Source organism: Pelophylax lessonae (assembly GCF_965119305.1).
Source record: "Pelophylax lessonae genome assembly, chromosome: 7".
NCBI lineage: Eukaryota > Metazoa > Chordata > Amphibia > Anura > Ranidae > Pelophylax > Pelophylax lessonae.
In genome coordinates, this window is record NC_138774.1 from 300,742,974 (window position 1) to 300,763,532 (window position 20,559).

Sequence of the window (20,559 nt, forward strand, 5' to 3'; positions counted from 1 at the left end):
TCAGACACTGTTAGGGGCCGGACTATAGTTTGAAAAAAAATATGAACGAATACCAATGCGCATATTTTTTATTGTTTTATTTATATAGTGGCGGCTGGTGCTCAAAATTTTTCGGGGGGCGCAAACAGAAAAATGTAATAGGCATTGCTTTGCGGCAAAAAAACGCTGTAAAAAATTGCGTGACTTTGAGGTCACAAAAGTGTGGAAGGGGCCTTTTGTAATCAAGGTATAGTGTGCCCCCATCAATGCAGAGTGACCAGCATGCCCCCATCAATGCAGAGTGACCAGCGTTGCCCCTTTTAAATGCAGGGTGACCAGCGTGCCCCCTTTCAATGCAGAGAGACCAGCGTGCCCCCTTTCAATGCAGAGTGACTACAGCGTACCCCCTTTCAATGCAGAGAGACCAGCGTGCCCCCTTTCAATGCAGAGTGACTACAGCGTACCCCCTTTCAATGCAGAGAGACCATCGTGCCGTGCCCCCTTTCAATGCAGAGAGACCAGCGTGCCCCCTTTCTTTGCAGAGAGACCAGCATGCCCCCTTTCAATGCAGAGAGACCAGCATGCCCCCTTTCAATGCAGAGACCAGCGTGCCCCCTTTCAATGCAGAGAGACCAGCGTGCCCCCTTTCAATGCAGAGAGACCAGCATGCCCCCTTTCAATGCAGAGAGACCAGCGTGCCCCCTTTCAATGCAGAGAGACCAGCGTGCCCCCTTTCATTGCAGAGAGACCAGAGTGCCCCCTTCAATGCAGAGACCATTGTGCCCCCTTCAATGCAGAGACCATTGTGCCCTCTTTCAATGCAGAGACCAGTGTTCCCCCCTTCAATGCAGAGACCAGCGTTCCCCCTTCAATGCAGAGACCAGCGTTCCCCCTTCAATGCAGAGACCAGCGTTCCCCCTTCAATGCAGAGACCAGCGTTCCCCCCTTCAATGCAGAGACCAGCATTCCCCCCTTCAATGCAGAGACCATCGTGTCCCCTTCAATGCAGAGACCATCGTGCCCCCTTCAATGCAGAGACCATCGTGCCCCCTTCAATGCAGAGACCATCGTGCCCCCTTCAATGCAGAGACCAGCGTGCCCCCTTCAATGCAGAGACCATCATGCTGGAACAGAAAAGGTTCTTCACCAAAATTTTGGAACGCACAGCACAATTGTCTACAATGTCTTTAAATGTTGACAATTAACAATATTAACTGGAAACACTGTCTGGTGTCTTTAGACTTTTGGACATATAGTGTCGCATAAAACCAGCACTTCTCTCTTGGGGTAAATTTCTTCATGGAAACCATACACCTCACCAATGCTCTTAGCCTGCCCTATGTAGCTTACAAGAATTATCCTATTTTTCTGCTTTGATGGAACATTAGGTGAACAGCTGCTGCTCCTAAAGTGACCAAAAATGCTTCTTACTCATTAAACTCCATGGACTAAACCTATCACAGGGCTGTACAAGACTTTCATGTTCGGTACAGAGTGAAAGACTCTTTAAATGGTACCCCGCAAAAAGAGTTATCATTTTTACCGGTCTGGTGGGCCTAAATTGACCAAAAATGCTTCCTGCCCATTTAGGTTCTGTGGTCTGAGGCAATCACAGGGCTGTAGAAGATTCCAGTGTTAAGTGCAGAATGAAAAATAATTTAAATAGTACCCAGTAAAAGAAAATCATAGAAGATCTACACCACCTGACACTCTTCCAGTTGTGTTGGATACCTCGCCCCTCAACATGCACAGCGGTTCCCCTGGCTAGCCCTTAGTGCCACTATTGTAGGCAGAGATGTACTGATGTAGCCAACAGCGGGTGGAAGCACAATGCGTGGCAGTGGACGCAGACAATGAAAACCCCTCAGAAGTGTCCGATTCTGAAGACTCTGTAGCTCTTCCAAGAGAGTGAGGATCAGAGTCCCAACAGACTGGTAAGTGTTCTAGCTCATATTTCGCTTTGAATCATCATAATCTAGAACAGCTTTGTCATCCTTTTTAATAAGAAGAAACTCTTGAAATAAGGTTCTGGTCTAATGGGACCCCTCCCAAAAATGACTTTGTCTACAGCTCAGTGTACATTAGTGTGATGGTCAAGTAGAAGAATGCTTCTCACATTTGTGGTCATAATAATTTCCCCTCTTACAGATAGCTAAAAAGATATATTTTTTTCAGTGGGAACTTATCTGAAGGGCAGAAAGTGATCATTGCTCAAGGAACCCCTAGCAACCTCTGGAGGAACCTTAGATTTCCATGGAACCCCAGTTGAGGAAGAATGCTCCTTGCACTTGTGGTTACTGGGAGGAATTACCCCCTTACAGAAAGCTGAAATAATCAATGGTGTCAGTGGAAAGTTATCTGAGAGGCAGAAATTGCTCTTCACTCAAGGAAACCCCAGCAACCTCTGGAGGAACCCTAGAGTTCCATGGAACCCCCATTGAGGAAGAATGCTCCTTACACTTGTGGTCATCGGGAAGAATAACCCCCTTACAGAGAGCTAAAAAGATAATTTGTTTCAGTGGGAACATATCTGAAGGGCAGAAGGTGCCCATTGCCCAAGAAACCTCTAACAACTTCTGGATGAACCCTAAAGTTCCATGGAACCCCCGTTGAGGAAGAATTCTCCTTACATTGGTGGTCAGTAGGAAGAATATCCCTTACACTTGTGGTAATTTGGAAAATGCACCCCCTTAGAGAGAGCTAAAATAATCAATTGTGTTGTGGGAATTTATCTGAAAGGCAGAAATTGCTCTTCACTCAAGGAAATCCTAGCAACTTCTGGAGGAACCCTAGAGTTAGATGGAACCCCCACTGAGGAAGAATGCTCCTTACACTTGTGGTAATCGGGAAGAATAACCCCCTTAGAGAGAGCTAAAATAATCAATTGTGTCAGTGGCAAGTTATCTGAAGGGCAGAAGGTGCTCATTGCTCAAGGAACCCCTAGCAACCTCTGGAGGAACCCTAGATTTCCATGGAACCCCAGTTGAGGAAGAATGCTCCTTACACTTGTGGTCATTGTGAAGAATTACCCCCTTACAGAAAGCTAAAATAATCAATGGTGTCAGTGGAAAGTTATCTGAACGTCAGAAGGTGCTCATTGCCAATGGAACCCCTAACAACTTCTGGAGGAACCCTAGAGTTAGATGTAACCCCCATTGAGGAAGAATGGTCCTTACACTTGTGGTCATCGGGAAGAATAACCCCCTTACAGAAAGCTAAAAAGATCATTTGTTTCAATGGGAACATATCCGAGGGGCAGAAGGTGCCCATTGCCCAAGGAACCCCTAACAACTTCTGGAGGAACCCTAGAGTTCCATGGAACCTCTGTTGAGGAAAAATTCTTCTTACATTGGTGGTCAGTGGGAAGAATATCCCTTACACTTGTGGTCATTGGGAAGAATTACCCCCTTACAAAAAGCTAAAATAACCAATGGTGTCAGTGGAAAGTTATCTGAACGGCAGAAGGTGCTCATTGCCCAAGGAACCCCTAACAACTTCTGGAGGAACCCTAGAGTTAGATGGAACCCCCATTGAGGAAGAATGCTCCTTACACTTGTGGTCATCGGGAAGAATTACCCCCTTACAGAGAGCTAAAAAGATCATTTGTTTCAGTGGGAACATATCTGAAGGGCAGAAGGTGCCCATTGCCCAAGGAACCCCTAACAACTTCTGGAGGAACCCTAGAGTTAGATGGAACCCCCATTGAGGAAGAACTTGTGGTCATTGGGAAGAGTTACCCCCTTACAGAAAGCTAAAATAACCAATGGTGTCAATGGAAAGTTATCTGAACGGCAGAAGGTGCTCATTGCCCAAGGAACCCCTAGCAACCTCTGGAGGAACCCTAGAGTTAGATGGAACCCCCATTGAGGAAGAATGCTCCTTACACTTGTGGTCATCGGGAAGAATAACCCCCTTACAGAAAGCTAAAAAGATCATTTGTTTCAGTGGGAACATATCTGAAGGGCAGAAGGTGCCCATTGCCCAAGGAACCCCTAACAACTTCCGGAGGAACCCTAGAGTTCCATGGAACCCCCGTTGAGGAAGAATTCTCCTTACATTGGTGGTCAGTAGGAAGAATATCCCTTACACTTGTGGTAATTGGTAAAATGTACCCCCTTAGAGAGAGCTAAAATAATCAATTGTGTCAGTGGGAATTTATCTGAGAGGCAGAAATTGCTCTTCACTCAAGGAAACCCCAGCAACCTCTGGAGGAACCCTAGAGTTAGATGGAACCCCCATTGAGGAAGAATACTCCTTACACTTGTGGTCATCGGGAAGAATTACCCCCTTACAGAAAGCTAAAAAGATCATTTGTTTCAGTGGGAACATATCTGAAGGGCAGAAGGTGCCCATTGCCCAAGAACCCCTAACAACTTCTGGAGGAACCCTAGAGTTAGATGGAACCCCCATTGAGGAAGAACTTGTGGTCATTGGGAAGAATTACCCCCTTACAGAGAGCTAAAAAGATAATTTGTTTACGTGGGAACATATCTGAAGGGCAGAAGGTGCCCATTGCCCAAGGAACCCCTAACAACTTCTGGAGGAACCCTAGAGTTCATGGAACCCCTGTTGAGGAAGAATTCTCCTTACATTGGTTGTCAGTAGGAAGAATATCCCTTACACTTGTGGTAATTGGGAAAATGCACCCCCTTAGAGAGAGCTAAAATAATCAATTGTCAGTGGAAATTTATCTGAAAGGCAGAAATTGCTCTTCACTCAAGGAAACCCTCACAACCTCTGGAGGAACCCTTGCTGAGAAAAGCTGATCTAGAAGGAAAATGCCAAAATCCTAATCATTTTTATACATACGGTACTTAATTTGCTAACTGTTGCCTTTCAAGAGCTGTCTGCAGCTGGTTTCGTAGCAATGGTAGCCAAATGAGTGGGGTGACTGACCATACAAAGACTAATTTGACAAGATGAAAATTGAAAACAAATGAAACACAGGTATTTAATTGAATCGAAAATTGGAGACAGGACTAAGCTTGTTGCCGAGAGCCAGTTCCATTGAAATAAGTGTCAAAAACACAGCTGGGGAGGTATCGGAGGTTGTAATATGACTGGGAATCGGCAAAAAAAGATTTAATAGAGATGAAACTTCCAAATGTCTGTGAAGATATAGGAAATTATATATGTAAGAAAGAAGCAAATTAAATGGTGAGGCTAGGAAAAAAGGGGGTCAACGTTGGCAAGAAATGGTCGGGTACAGGAAAGTGATGGCTTGGGGGAGAAGCATACAGAGAAAACACATTTCCTATGGAGGCCACGGGATGGAAAACACGAGGGAAACTCTGGCCGGGGGCAGAGAAATACTACAGACTGAGGAACGGGAGGAGAGACAGTGCTGAAGGCATGAATAGCGACCAGCACTCATTATTGCTGACACACAGCATGCAGCAAGCACACCCCACCCCACCTCCATGCTGGAGGACCAAATACGCAACCCTGCTCAGATCCCAGGTTGGCAGAGGGGATCTTACCGTACCCCTCGCTACTCACCATCCTCTGTAGGAACATAGATGTTAAGATATAGGCAGTCCTCGCTCTGCTCTTGTAGGTATCCGGTCACAGTGTCCAGGTTGGAGGTGAACCAGACCGGCATCATGATATCCGGCACAGCGTTTTGTATGTTCTGCGGGCACACGGGTGAAAAGTGTGTGGCATTCCTTATGCCTGACCAGGAGGGAGGGGGTTCAGGTGGAAGGAAACGCTTCTCTCCCACGGGGGGCGCGGCATAAGGCACCCCCAGGTACTGATCCACAGGGCCCAGGATTTCGTTGGGTAAAGACATCCTCATACCCCGCAGCTTGCCGTAGTGTGTGTTCACAGTCTGAGAGTATACCTGGGCATGAGAGAAGAGTAGACGGGCAGCCACACTTAGAACCCACAGGGCCAGACTCAGCTTCCTGGGGACCACACTGAGCCCAACTACATGCATGGTATGGAAAGTGCGGCTCTAACATCCAGAATGTAAGCACCACCGGGGGAGTAGAAGCGATTCCGGGTCCCCCCACACAGGACACTTCAGTCACATCCTGTTCTCCCAAGTCTAAGGCCACGGCAGACGAGCAGCAAGATGAACAGGACAGCCGGCATCCACAGGACCTGTTGAAGAACAAAGAAAGGTCAGTGGGCAAAATAAATAATTACATACATACACTATATGATTAAAAGGATGTGGTCACCTGACCATCACACCTAGAAGAGCTAAAAGTGGTTGTAAACCCCAGGATCCCCACGATTAACCTCCGAGGGGTGGAGCAAAACGCATTGGAGACGTGGCCTGGTTGGAGCCCAGTCTGAGGCTGCCACACACAACTAACTGATGGGATTGTTCCAATGTGTGGCTACAGGGAGACTTTCTTCTATACTGTGTACACCCCCGTACCATAAATATGAAAGACGAACATACACTTTGTGAAAAGTTGGCCCACCCTTTGCAGCTATAACAGCTTCAACTCTTCTGGGAAGGCCGTCCACAAGGTTTAGGAGTGTCTATGGGAATGTTTCACCATTCTTCCAGAATTGTCAAAAAGTTTTGTCAAAAGTATTGGGACGCCTGCCTTTACACACACATGAGCTTTAATGGCATCCCAGTCTTAGTCCGTAGGGTTCAATATTGAGTTGGCCCACCCTTTGCAGCTATAACAGGTTCAACTCTTCTGGGAAGGCTGTCCACAAGGTTTAGGAGTGTCTATGGGAATGTTTCACCATTCTTCCAGAATTGTCAAAAAGTTTTGTCAAAAGTATTGGGACGCCTGCCTTTACACACACATGAGCTTTAATGGCATCCCAGTCTTAGTCCGTAGGGTTCAATATTGAGTTGGCCCACCCTTTGCAGCTATAACAGCTTCAACTCTTCTGGGAAGGCTGTCCACAAGGTTTAGGAGTGTCTATGGGAATGTTTGACCGTTCTTTAAGAATAGTCAAAAAGTATTGTCAAAAGTATTGGGACGCCTGCCTTTATGGCCTCCCAGTCTTAGTCCCTAGGGTTCAATATTGAGTTGGCCCACCCTTTGCAGCTATAACAGCTTAAACTCTTCTGGAAAGGCCGTCCACAAGGTTTAGGAGTGTCTATGGGAATGTTTCACCATTCTTCCAGAATTGTCAAGTTTTGTCAAAAGTATTGGGACGCCTGCCTTTACACACACATGAACTTTAATGGCATCCCAGTCTTAGTCCGTAGGGTTCAATATTGAGATGGCCCACCCTTAGCAGCTATAACAGCTTCAACTCTTCTGGGAAGGCCATCCACAAGGTTTAGGAGTGTTGTTATGGGAATGTTTGACCGTTCTTTAAGAATAGTCAAAAAGTATTGTCAAAAGTATTGGGACGCCTGCCTTTATGGCATCCCAGTCTTAGTCCGTAGGGTTCAATATTGAGTTGGCCCACCCTTTGCAGCTATAACAGCTTCAACTCTTCTGGGAAGGCTGTCCACAAGGTTTAGGAGTGTCTATGGGAATGTTTTACCATTCTTCCAAAAGCGCATTTCTGAGGTTGGACGAGAAGACCTGGCTCGCAGCCTCCACTCTAATTCACCCCAAATGTGTTCTATCAGGGTATGGTTAGAACTCAGCAGGTATAATGTGAAAGATCATGTTACGCTGAGTAAAAAGATACCTAACATGTCACGCTTTCAAACTGCGCACGCTCGTGGAATGGCGACAAACTACGGTACTTAACCACTTCAGCCCCGGAGGATTTGGCTGCTCAAAGACCAGGGCCTTATTTTGTGATTCGGCACTGCGTGACTTTAACGGACAATTGTGCGGTCGTGCGACGCTGTACCCAAATGAAAGTAATGTCCTTTTTTTCCCACAAACAGAGCTTTCTTTTGGTGGTATTTGATCCCCTGTGCGAATTTTACTTTTTGCACTATAAACAAAAAATAGCGACAATTTTGAAAAAACAACAATATTTTTCACATTTTTTTTATATGAAATTCCCCAAAAAAAAATGTAAAAATCAAAATTTTTTAACATTTTAGGCCAATTTGTTTTCTGCTATATATTTTTGGTGAAAAAAAATCACAATAAGCGTATTTTGATTGGTTTGCACAAAAGTTATTGCGTTTACTAACTACGGGAAAGATTTATGTAATTTTTATTGTTTTTTTTTTTTTTTTTAACTAGTAATGACGGCGATCTGCGATTTTTTTTTATTTTTTTAGCGGGACTGCGACATTGCGGCGGACAGATCGGACCCCTGACTAACATTTTTGACACTTTTGGGGGGACCAGTAACCTTACTACAGTAATCAGTGCTATACATATGCACTGTTACTGTAAAAATGACACTGGCAGGGAAGGGGTTAACTTTGTTAGAGATCCAGGGGTTAAGTGTGTCCCTAGGGGCGTGATTCTAACTGTCAAGGGGCGTGGCTAGTGATGTAACCACAGAGACATACGATCCTACATAGCAGGATCGTATGATCTCTGCAGTTAGATCAGGAAGAATGACAGACGGCTTTGTTTACATCATCTGCGTGCCTTTCTCCCTCTCCAGCGGGAGATCGCCAGTGACCGGCGGACATCGGAACCGCTGGTCACTTGCACGGGGATATTAGTGAACGAGCGGGGGCGAGTGGCGCGCGCTCGCCCCCTAGAGGCTCGTGGGTGAGGCTCTTTGCCCAGTAGGGGCTGACCGCCGCAGTAAATAGTCGGCAAGTGGTTAAAAAACTCTATAGGTGACGCTTTAAACACCTTTACAGATTACCAGTTTAGAGTTACAGAGGAGAGGTTTACATTTTTTTTTTTGTTAATAATTTACAATTTTTATTTTTTCACTGTCCCTTTTTTTTTTATCACTTTTATTTCTTTTACAAGAAATGTAAACATCCCTTGTAATAGAAATAAGGATGACCGGTCCTCTTTATGGAGAGATTTGGGGGTCAAAAAGACTGGACCGGAAGTGATGTCATGACTTCGCTCCGGTCCTCCAAGGCCGTAGTGTTGATCAAAGAGAATCAACTCTTTGATTGCCTATGGGAGCAGGCGGCAGCACCGTCGGATCGTCAGCTCATTTCTCGGCTGAAGCGGCGGACGTCCCCTCCAGCCACTTTGGAAAGCATTCCAGCGGCTCATGAGAAAGTCAGCCGCCAGCTGCAAGAGACGGTACCGGGTTATGGCTGATGTCTTCAAACATAATCCTGGTAAACCACTTTCAAACCGCGACGTACATATATGCATTGCGGTTGGAAAGTGGTGTCAAATGGTGCCCATTTGTCAGGTCAGGTACTGATGTTGGATGAGAACACCTGGCTCACAACTGCCATTACAATTCATCCCAATGTTGTTTAGTAGGGTTACAGTCAGGTCTGTGGGAATTTGGGCTCATTAGTGAGGTCAGATACTGATCTTGGATGAGAAGACCTGGCTTGCATGTTGAGCCCCACATTGGGCACCAAAAAAAGTTGTTTTTTTGGGAGGGGTGCTTGCAATTGGCATCCCAATTCATCCCAAACATGGGGATGAGGTCAGGGCTCTGTGAAGGACACTCGGGTTCCTCCCCACCAAACTGGTCAAACCATGTTTTTATGGAGCTGGCTCCACTTGTGTCGGGAGTCATTTTGGGCGGGGGGCTTGTGGAACCCAGATTACCTTAGAGAGGTCGGAAAACTCCTTGTCCAGCTTCCCCGGCCCCTCCAATGTGTAAGTCACCCTGTGTCTATTAGGGGCACAGAGTGACCAAGAACCCCAGTTGGGTCTGCACTAATCAGGCTCGCTGTACAACCACACCGGACTCAGCATTTAATTTTACCCCGGTTATCCTGGGTTCTATATGTGTGGCTTGTATCGAAAGAATATTGCAGGAGTGTCTCATAGACCATTGCTAGATAGTTTGAGGTGGGGTTTGTTATTGTTAAGTGCCAGTATCCCATTGTTCTATTGTTTTTTTGCCTTGGGATCCACCTATTATGGGATGTATATGTGAATGTGGATTAGCTGCTAAAGAGGAGGGGGTTGTCCCTGAGTGTATATCTCTTTGTGCCTGTGTTTGAATTTACAGTCTTATGCTTCTTACCACCCTACACTCATGTTTGAACAAGTGACTGGGTGGGCTAAGGGATCTTGGAACGTGCTGGTACCAGGCCAGGAATGCTTATACGGTGGGCATACTCTTCTTGAGTAAGGGGGTCCATTACACCACTCTTCTGGGAAGGCTCCCTACAAGATTTTGGAGGGTGTCTGTAGGAACTTGTGCCCATTTTTGAGGTCCGGTACTGAAATTGGTTGAGAGGATCTGGCTCACACGTTGGGTGCCAAAAAAAGTCATAAGTCACAATTGGGCACCCAATTCATCCCAAAGTTGCTTAGTAGGGATGAGGTCAGGGCTCTGTGCAGGACACTCGAGTTCCTCCACACCTATAGCAGCTTGTTTAACATCCCATTTTAAAACCAGAGCCAGTGATACTGAGTTGCCCCTTTACCCCTCCAAGGCCATTATTATGACCTTGCCGCCTTTGTAGCTATAACATCCTCCACTACTCACAAAAGACCTGGCTCACACATCCGGCCCCACATTGGGGCTCCCCATTGGTGTTCTAATTATTCCAAAAGGTGTTCAGAAAGCTTGAGGTGTGGGCTCTGAGCAGAACACTTGGGCAGGCCACCCTAAAGCCCTGGTACCTCTTCTATACTTCCTGGCTCCTCCCCTCAGCCCCAGTCTGAGCTCCGCTGCACACAGGATACAAGAAGTTTATATCAGGCCACATTTAGTATTTATGTGAAATGCTATTAATAAATAATCAATAAACATAACTGTATTCCTTGTTGTTTCCCGTCTGCTTCCATTTCAGCTTTAGGCTCAAACTTTGTAGCAATAAATAATTAAAACAGAAAAAAGAAACTAAAAATAACCGACACAAAATAACAATGAGAGGCTGCTAGTGAGAGAAGTCCCGGGTCTGCCATAGCTGACCACCTTCTCCAAATGCTCACTGCCTGGCTGCCTCCACATTAAATACACGCTGGGTCGCTAACCTGATATAAGCATGCAGCCAGTGAAATCCAAATTATTTCAAAATCATGACGGCCCTGTCTGTTCCATGACATAAAAGGTGTTCAAACTGTGACAGCCGACTGATAGCATCTTCCCGTCCCTCAGTACAACTGTCCATGTACTTCCTACCAATTCTCACATGCCGGGATTGGACATTTCTATGTACAGGAGAGGAGTGTGGAGGGTATGACAGTGAGTGGTATGTACAGGAGAGGAGTGTGGAGGGTATGACAGTGAGCGGTATGTATAGGAGAGGAGTGTGGAGGATATGACAGTGAGCGGTATGTACAGGAGAGGAGTGTGGAGGATATGACAGTGGGTGGTATGTACAGGAGAGGAGTGTGGAGGGTATGACAGTGAGTGGTATGTACAGGAGAGGAGTGTGGAGGATATGACAGTGGGTGGTATGTACAGGAGAGGAGTGTGGAGGATATGACAGTGAGCGGTATGTACAGGAGAGGAGTGTGGAGGATATGACAGTGGGTGGTATGTACAGGAGAGGAGTGTGGAGGGTATGACAGTGAGCGGTATGTACAGGAGAGGAGTGTGGAGGATATGACAGTGGGCGGTATGTACAGGAGAGGAATGTGGAGGGTATGACAGTGAGCGGTATGTATAGGAGAGGAGTGTGGAGGATATGACAGTGAGCGGTATGTACAGGAGAGGAGTGTGGAGGGTATGACAGTGAGCGGTATGTATAGGAGAGGAGTGTGGAGGGTATGACAGTGAGCGGTATGTACAGGAGAGGAGTGTGGAGGGTATGACAGTGAGTGGTATGTACAGGAGAGGAGTGTGGAGGATATGACAGTGGGTGGTATGTACAGGAGAGGAGTGTGGAGGGTATGACAGTGGGCGGTATGTACAGGAGAGGAATGTGGAGGGTATGACAGTGAGCGGTATGTATAGGAGAGGAGTGTGGAGGGTATGACAGTGAGCGGTATGTACAGGAGAGGAGTGTGGAGGGTATGACAGTGAGCGGTATGTACAGGAGAGGAGTGTGGAGGATATGACAGTGAGCGGTATGTACAGGAGAGGAGTGTGGAGGATATGACAGTGAGCGGTATGTACAGGAGAGGAGTGTGGAGGATATGACAGTGAGCGGTATGTACAGGAGAGGAGTGTGGAGGATATGACAGTGAGCAGTATGTACAGGAGAGGAGTGTGGAGGGTATGACAGTGAGCGGTATGTACAGGAGAGGAGTGTGGAGGATATGACAGTTGGCGGTATGTACAGGAGAGGAATGTGGAGGATATGACAGTGAGCGGTATGTACAGGAGAGGAGTGTGGAGGATATGACAGTGAGCGGTATGTACAGGAGAGGAGTGTGGAGGGTATGACAGTGAGCGGTATGTACAGGAGAGGAGTGTGGAGGATATGACAGTGGGCGGTATGTACAGGAGAGGAGTGTGGAGGATATGACAGTGAGCGGTATGTACAGGAGAGGAGTGTGGAGGATATGACAGTGGGCAGTATGTACAGGAGAGGAGTGTGGAGGATATGACAGTGGGCACTATGTGGAGGGTATGACAGTGGGCAGTATGTACAGGAGAGGAGTGTGGAGGGTATGACAGTGGGCGGTATGTACAGGAGAGGAGTGTGGAGGATATGACAGTGAGCGGTATGTACAGGAGAGGAGTGTGGAGGGTATGACAGTGAGCGGTATGTACAGGAGAGGAGTGTGGAGGATATGACAGTGAGCGGTATGTACAGGAGAGGAGTGTGGAGGATATGACAGTGAGCGGTATGTACAGGAGAGGAGTGTGGAGGGTATGACAGTGAGCGGTATGTACAGGAGAGGAATGTGGAGGATATGACAGTGAGCGGTATGTACAGGAGAGGAGTGTGGAGGGTATGACAGTGAGCGGTATGTACAGGAGAGGAGTGTGGAGGATATGACAGTGGGCGGTATGTACAGGAGAGGAGTGTGGAGTATATGACAGTGAGCGGTATGTACAGGAGAGGAGTGTGGAGGATATGACAGTGAGCGGTATGTACAGGAGAGGAGTGTGGAGGATATGACAGTGAGCGGTATGTACAGGAGAGGAGTGTGGAGGATATGACAGTGAGCGGTATGTATAGGAGAGGAGTGTGGAGGATATGACAGTGAGCGGTATGTACAGGAGAGGAGTGTGGAGGGTATGACAGTGGGCAGTATGTACAGGAGAGGAGTGTGAAGGATATGACAGTTGGCGGTATGTACAGGAGAGGAGTGTGGAGGGTATGACAGTGGGCGGTATGTACAGGAGAGGAGTGTGGAGGATATGACAGTTGGCGGTATGTACAGGAGAGGAATGTGGAGGATATGACAGTGAGCGGTATGTACAGGAGAGGAGTGTGGAGGATATGACAGTGAGCGGTATGTACAGGAGAGGAGTGTGGAGGGTATGACAGTGAGCGGTATGTACAGGAGAGGAGTGTGGGGGGTATGACAGTGAGCGGTATGTACAGGAGAGGAGTGTGGAGGATATGACAGTTGGCGGTATGTACAGGAGAGGAGTGTGGAGGGTATGACAGTGGGCGGTATGTACAGGAGAGGAGTGTGGAGGGTATGACAGTGAGCGGTATGTACAGGAGAGGAGTGTGGAGGGTATGACAGTGAGCGGTATGTACAGGAGAGGAGTGTGGAGGGTATGACAGTGGGCAGTATGTACAGGAGAGGAGTGTTGAGGATATGACAGTGAGCGGTATGTACAGGAGAGGAATGTGGAGGGTATGACAGTGAGCGGTATGTACAGGAGAGGAGTGTGGAGGATATGACAGTGAGCGGTATGTACAGGAGAGGAGTGTGGAGGATATGACAGTGAGCGGTATGTACAGGAGAAGAGTGTGGAGGGTATGACAGTGGGCGGTATGTACAGGAGAGGAGTGTGGAGGGTATGACAGTGAGCGGTATGTACAGGAGAGGAGTGTGGAGGATATGACAGTGAGCGGTATGTACAGGAGAAGAGTGTGGAGGGTATGACAGTGGGCGGTATGTATAGGAGAGGAGTGTGGAGGATATGACAGTGAGCGGTATGTACAGGAGAAGAGTGTGGAGGGTATGACAGTGGGCGGTATGTACAGGAGAGGAGTGTGGAGGGTATGACAGTGAGCGGTATGTACAGGAGAGGAGTGTGGAGGATATGACAGTTGGCGGTATGTACAGGAGAGGAATGTGGAGGATATGACAGTGAGCGGTATGTACAGGAGAGGAGTGTGGAGGATATGACAGTGAGCGGTATGTACAGGAGAGGAGTGTGGAGGATATGACAGTTGGCGGTATGTACAGGAGAGGAGTGTGGAGGATATGACAGTGAGCGGTATGTACAGGAGAGGAGTGTGGAGGGTATGACAGTGAGCGGTATGTACAGGAGAGGAGTGTGGAGGGTATGACAGTGAGCAGTATGTACAGGAGAGGAATGTGGAGGATATGACAGTGAGCGGTATGTACAGGAGAGGAGTGTGGAGGATATGACAGTGAGCGGTATGTACAGGAGAGGAGTGTGGAGGATATGACAGTGAGCGGTATGTACAGGAGAGGAGTGTGGAGGATATGACAGTGAGCGGTATGTACAGGAGAGGAGTGTGGAGGATATGACAGTGAGCGGTATGTACAGGAGAGGAATGTGGAGGATATGACAGTGAGCGGTATGTACAGGAGAGGAGTGTGGAGAATATGACAGCGTGCGGTATGTACAGGAGAGGAGTGTGGAGGGTATGACAGTGGGCGGTATGTACAGGAGAGGAGTGCGGAGGATATGACAGTGAGCGGTATGTACAGGAGAGGAATGTGGAGGATATGACAGTGAGCGGTATGTACAGGAGAGGAGTGTGGAGGATATGACAGTGAGCGGTATGTACAGGAGAGGAGTGTGGAGGATATGACAGTGAGCGGTATGTACAGGAGAGGAGTGTGGGGGGTATGACAGTGAGCGGTATGTACAGGAGAGGAGTGTGGAGGATATGACAGTGAGCGGTATGTACAGGAGAGGAGTGTGGAGGATATGACAGTTGGCGGTATGTACAGGAGAGGAGTGTGGAGGGTATGACAGTGGGCGGTATGTACAGGAGAGGAGTGTTGAGGATATGACAGTGAGCGGTATGTACAGGAGAGGAATGTGGAGGGTATGACAGTGAGCGGTATGTACAGGAGAGGAGTGTGGAGGATATGACAGTGAGCGGTATGTACAGGAGAAGAGTGTGGAGGGTATGACAGTGGGCGGTATGTACAGGAGAGGAATGTGGAGGATATGACAGTGAGCGGTATGTACAGGAGAGGAGTGTGGAGGATATGACAGTGGGCACTATGTGGAGGGTATGACAGTGGGCAGTATGTACAGGAGAGGAGTGTGGAGGGTATGACAGTGAGCGGTATGTACAGGAGAGGAGTGTGGAGGATATGACAGTGAGCGGTATGTACAGGAGAGGAGTGTGGAGGGTATGACAGTGGGCGGTATGTACAGGAGAGGAGTGTGGAGGATATGACAGTGAGCGGTATGTACAGGAGAGGAGTGTGGAGGATATGACAGTGAGCGGTATGTACAGGAGAGGAGTGTGGAGGGTATGACAGTGAGCGGTATGTACAGGAGAGGAGTGTGGAGGATATGACAGTGAGCGGTATGTACAGGAGAGGAGTGTGGAGGATATGACAGTGAGCGGTATGTACAGGAGAGGAGTGTGGAGGGTATGACAGTGAGCGGTATGTACAGGAGAGGAATGTGGAGGATATGACAGTGAGCGGTATGTACAGGAGAGGAGTGTGGGGGGTATGACAGTGAGCGGTATGTACAGGAGAGGAGTGTGGAGGATATGACAGTGAGCGGTATGTACAGGAGAGGAGTGTGAAGGATATGACAGTTGGCGGTATGTACAGGAGAGGAGTGTGGAGGGTATGACAGTGGGCGGTATGTACAGGAGAGGAATGTGGAGGATATGACAGTGAGCGGTATGTACAGGAGAGGAGTGTGGAGGGTATGACAGTGAGCGGTATGTACAGGAGAGGAGTGTTGAGGATATGACAGTGAGCGGTATGTACAGGAGAGGAATGTGGAGGGTATGACAGTGAGCGGTATGTACAGGAGAGGAGTGTGGAGGATATGACAGTGAGCGGTATGTACAGGAGAGGAGTGTGGAGGGTATGACAGTGAGCGGTATGTACAGGAGAGGAGTGTGGAGGATATGACAGTGAGCAGTATGTACAGGAGAGGAATGTGGAGGATATGACAGTGAGCGGTATGTACAGGAGAGGAGTGTGGAGGGTATGACAGTGAGCGGTATGTACAGGAGAGGAGTGTGGAGGATATGACAGTGAGCAGTATGTACAGGAGAGGAGTGTGGAGGGTATGACAGTGGGCGGTATGAACAGGAGAGGAGTGTGGAGGGTATGACAGTGGGCGGTATGTACAGGAGAGGAGTGTGGAGGATATGACAGTGGGCGGTATGTACAGGAGAGGAGTGTGGGGGGTATGACAGTGAGCAGTATGTACAGGAGAGGAGTGTGGAGGATATGACAGTGGGCGGTATGTACAGGAGAGGAATGTGGAGGATATGACAGTGAGCGGTATGTACAGGAGAGGAGTGTGGAGGGTATGACAGTGGGCGGTATGTACAGGAGAGGAGTGTGGAGGATATGACAGTGAGCGGTATGTACAGGAGAGGAGTGTGGAGGGTATGACAGTGAGCGGTATGTACAGGAGAGGAGTGTGGAGGGTATGACAGTGAGCGGTATGTACAGGAGAGGAGTGTGGAGGGGATGACAGTGGGCGGTATGTACAGGAGAGGAGTGTGGAGGATATGACAGTTGGCGGTATGTACAGGAGAGGAGTGTGGAGGATATGACAGTGAGCGGTATGTACAGGAGAGGAGTGTGGAGGGTATGACAGTGAGCGGTATGTACAGGAGAGGAGTGTGGAGGATATGACAGTGAGCGGTATGTATAGGAGAGGAGTGTGGAGGATATGACAGTGAGCAGTATGTACAGGAGAGGAGTGTGGAGGATATGACAGAGAGCGGTATGTACAGGAGAGGAGTGTGGAGGGTATGACAGTGGGCACTATGTACAGGAGAGGAGTGTGGAGTATATGACAGTTGGCGGTATGTACAGGAGAGGAGTGTGGAGGATATGACAGTGAGCGGTATGTACAGGAGAGGAGTGTGGAAGATATGACAGTGAGCGATATGTACAGGAGAGGAGTGTGGAGGATATGACAGTGAGCGGTATGTACAGGAGAGGAGTGTGGAGGTATGACAGTGGGCGGTATGTACAGGAGAGGAGTGTGGAGGATATGACAGTTGGCGGTATGTACAGGAGAGGAGTGTGGAGGGTATGACAGTGAGCGGTATGTACAGGAGAGGAGTGTGGAGGATATGACAGTGAGCGGTATGTACAGGAGAGGAGTGTGGAGGGTATGACAGTGAGCGGTATGTACAGGAGAGGAGTGTGGAGGATATGACAGCGGGCACTATGTACAGGAGAGGAGTGTGGAGGGTATGACAGTGAGTGGTATGTACAGGAGAGGAGGGTATGACAGTGAGCGGTATGCACAGGAGAGGAGTGTGGAGGGTATGACAGTGAGCGGTATGTACAGGAGAGGAGTGTGGAGGATATGACAGTGGGCAGTATGTACAGGAGAGGAGTGTGGAGGATATGACAGTTGGCGGTATGTACAGGAGAGGAGTGTGGAGGATATGACAGTGAGCGGTATGTACAGGAGAGGAGTGTGGAGGGTATGACAATGGGCAGTATGTACAGGAGAGGAGTGTGGAGGATATGACAGTTGGCGGTATGTACAGGAGAGGAGTGTGGGGGGTATGACAGTGAGCGGTATGTACAGGAGAGGAGTGTGGAGGATGTGACAGTGGGCGGTATGTACAGGAGAGGAGTGTGGAGGATATGACAGTGAGCGGTATGTACAGGAGAGGAGTGTGGAGGGTATGACAGTGAGCAGTATGTACAGGAGAGGAGTGTGGAAGATATGACAGTGGGCGGTATGTACAGGAGAGGAGTGCGGAGGGTATGACAGTGGGCGGTATGAACAGGAGAGGAGTGTGGAGGATATGACAGTGAGCGGTATGTACAGGAGAGGAGTGTGGAGGGTATGACAGTGAGCGGTATGTACAGGAGAGGAGTGTGGAGGATATGACAGTGAGCGGTATGTATAGGAGAGGAGTGTGGAGGATATGACAGTGGGCGGTATGTACAGGAGAGGAGTGTGGAGGGGATGACAGTGGGCGGTATGTACAGGAGAGGAGTGTGGAGGATATGACAGTGAGCGGTATGTACAGGAGAGGAGTGTGGAGGGGATGACAGTGGGCACTATGTACAGGAGAGGAGTGTGGAGGGGATGACAGTGGGCACTATGTACAGGAGAGGAGTGTGGAGGGTATGACAGTGGGCACTATGTACAGGAGAGGAGGGTATGACAGTGAGCGGTATGTACAGGAGAGGAGTGTGGGGGGTATGACAGTGAGCGGTATGTACAGGAGAGGAGTGTGGAGGGTATGACAGTGGGCACTATGTACAGGAGAGGAGTGTTGAGGTATGACAGTGGGCGGTATGTACAGGAGAGGAGTGTGGGGGGTATGACAGTGGGCACTATGTACAGGAGAGGAGTGTGGAGGGTATGACAGTGAGCGGTATGTACAGGAGAGGAGTGTGGGGGGTATGACAGTGGGCACACTATGTACAGGAGAGGAGTGTGGAGGGTATGACAGTGAGCGGTATGTACAGGAGAGGAGTGTGGAGGGGATGACAGTGAGCGGTATGTACAGGAGAGGAGTGTGGAGGATATGACAGTGAGCGGTATGTACAGGAGAGGAGTGTGGAGGATATGACAGTGAGCGGTATGTACAGGAGAGGAGTGTGGAGGATATGACAGTGAGCGGTATGTACAGGAGAGGAGTGTGGAGGGGATGACAGTGGGCACTATGTACAGGAGAGGAGTGTGGAGGGTATGACAGTGGGCAGTATGTACAGGAGAGGAGTGTGGAGGGTATGACAGTGGGCACTATGTACAGGAGAGGAGGGTATGACAGTGAGCGGTATGTACAGGAGAGGAGTGTGGGGGGTATGACAGTGAGCGGTATGTACAGGAGAGGAGTGTGGGGGGTATGACAGTGAGCGGTATGTACAGGAGAGGAGTGTGGAGGGTATGACAGTGGGCACTATGTACAGGAGAGGAGTGTTGAGGTATGACAGTGGGCGGTATGTACAGGAGAGGAGTGTGGGGGGTATGACAGTGGGCACTATGTACAGGAGAGGAGTGTGGAGGGTATGACAGTGAGCGGTATGTACAGGAGAGGAGTGTGGGGGGTATGACAGTGGGCACACTATGTACAGGAGAGGAGTGTGGAGGGGATGACAGTGGGCGGTATGTACAGGAGAGGAGTGTGGAGGATATGACAGTGGGCACTATGTACAGGAGAGGAGTGTGGAGGGTATGACAGTGGGCAGTATGTACAGGAGAGGAGTGTGGAGGGTATGACAGTGAGCGGTATGTACAGGAGAGGAGTGTGGAGGATATGACAGTGAGCGGTATGTACAGGAGAGGAGTGTGGAGGATATGACAGTGAGCGGTATGTACAGGAGAGGAGTGTGGAGGGTATGACAGTGGGCGGTATGTACAGGAGAGGAGTGTGGAGGGGATGACAGTGGGCAGTATGTACAGGAGAGAAGTGTGGAGGATATGACAGTGAGCACTATGTAGAGGAGAGGAGTGTGGAGGGTATGACAGTGAGCGGTATGTACAGGAGAGGAGTGTGGTGGATATGACAGTGAGCGGTATGTACAGGAGAGGAGTGTGGAGGGTATGACAGTGAGTGGTATGTACAGGAGAGGAGTGTGGAGGATATGACAGTGGGTGGTATGTACAGGAGAGGAGTGTGGAGGATATGACAGTGAGCGGTATGTACAGGAGAGGAGTGTGGAGGATATGACAGTGGGTGGTATGTACAGGAGAGGAGTGTGGAGGGTATGACAGTGAGCGGTATGTACAGGAGAGGAGTGTGGAGGATATGACAGTGGGCGGTATGTACAGGAGAGGAATGTGGAGGGTATGACAGTGAGCGGTATGTATAGGAGAGGAGTGTGGAGGATATGACAGTGAGCGGTATGTACAGGAGAGGAGTGTGGAGGGTATGACAGTGAGCGGTATGTATAGGAGAGGAGTGTGGAGGGTATGACAGTGAGCGGTATGTACAGGAGAGGAGTGTGGAGGGTATGACAGTGAGCGGTATGTACAGGAGAGGAGTGTGGAGGGTATGACAGTGAGTGGTATGTACAGGAGAGGAGTGTGGAGGATATGACAGTGGGTGGTATGTACAGGAGAGGAGTGTGGAGGGTATGACAGTGGGCGGTATGTACAGGAGAGGAATGTGGAGGGTATGACAGTGAGCGGTATGTATAGGAGAGGAGTGTGGAGGGTATGACAGTGAGCGGTATGTACAGGAGAGGAGTGTGGAGGGTATGACAGTGAGCGGTATGTACAGGAGAGGAGTGTGGAGGATATGACAGTGAGCGGTATGTACAGGAGAGGAGTGTGGAGGATATGACAGTGAGCGGTATGTACAGGAGAGGAGTGTGGAGGATATGACAGTGAGCG

The 20,559-nt window shown here is 48.9% G+C and overlaps 1 protein-coding gene across 3 annotated transcripts in view; it reads right to left on the minus strand.

The window, feature by feature from the left end:
* The window catches only part of NLGN3 (neuroligin 3), a 177,628-nt gene that overhangs the window by 77,073 nt on the left and 79,996 nt on the right, over positions 1-20,559 (minus strand). For all 3 annotated transcript variants that reach the window (XM_082263364.1, XM_082263363.1, XM_082263362.1), the window contains exon 2: positions 5,479-6,084. In XM_082263364.1, coding sequence (XP_082119490.1) covers positions 5,479-5,917 — 439 coding nt within the window. In that variant the 5' untranslated portion in view covers positions 5,918-6,084. The remainder of the gene's footprint in view (positions 1-5,478; positions 6,085-20,559) is intronic.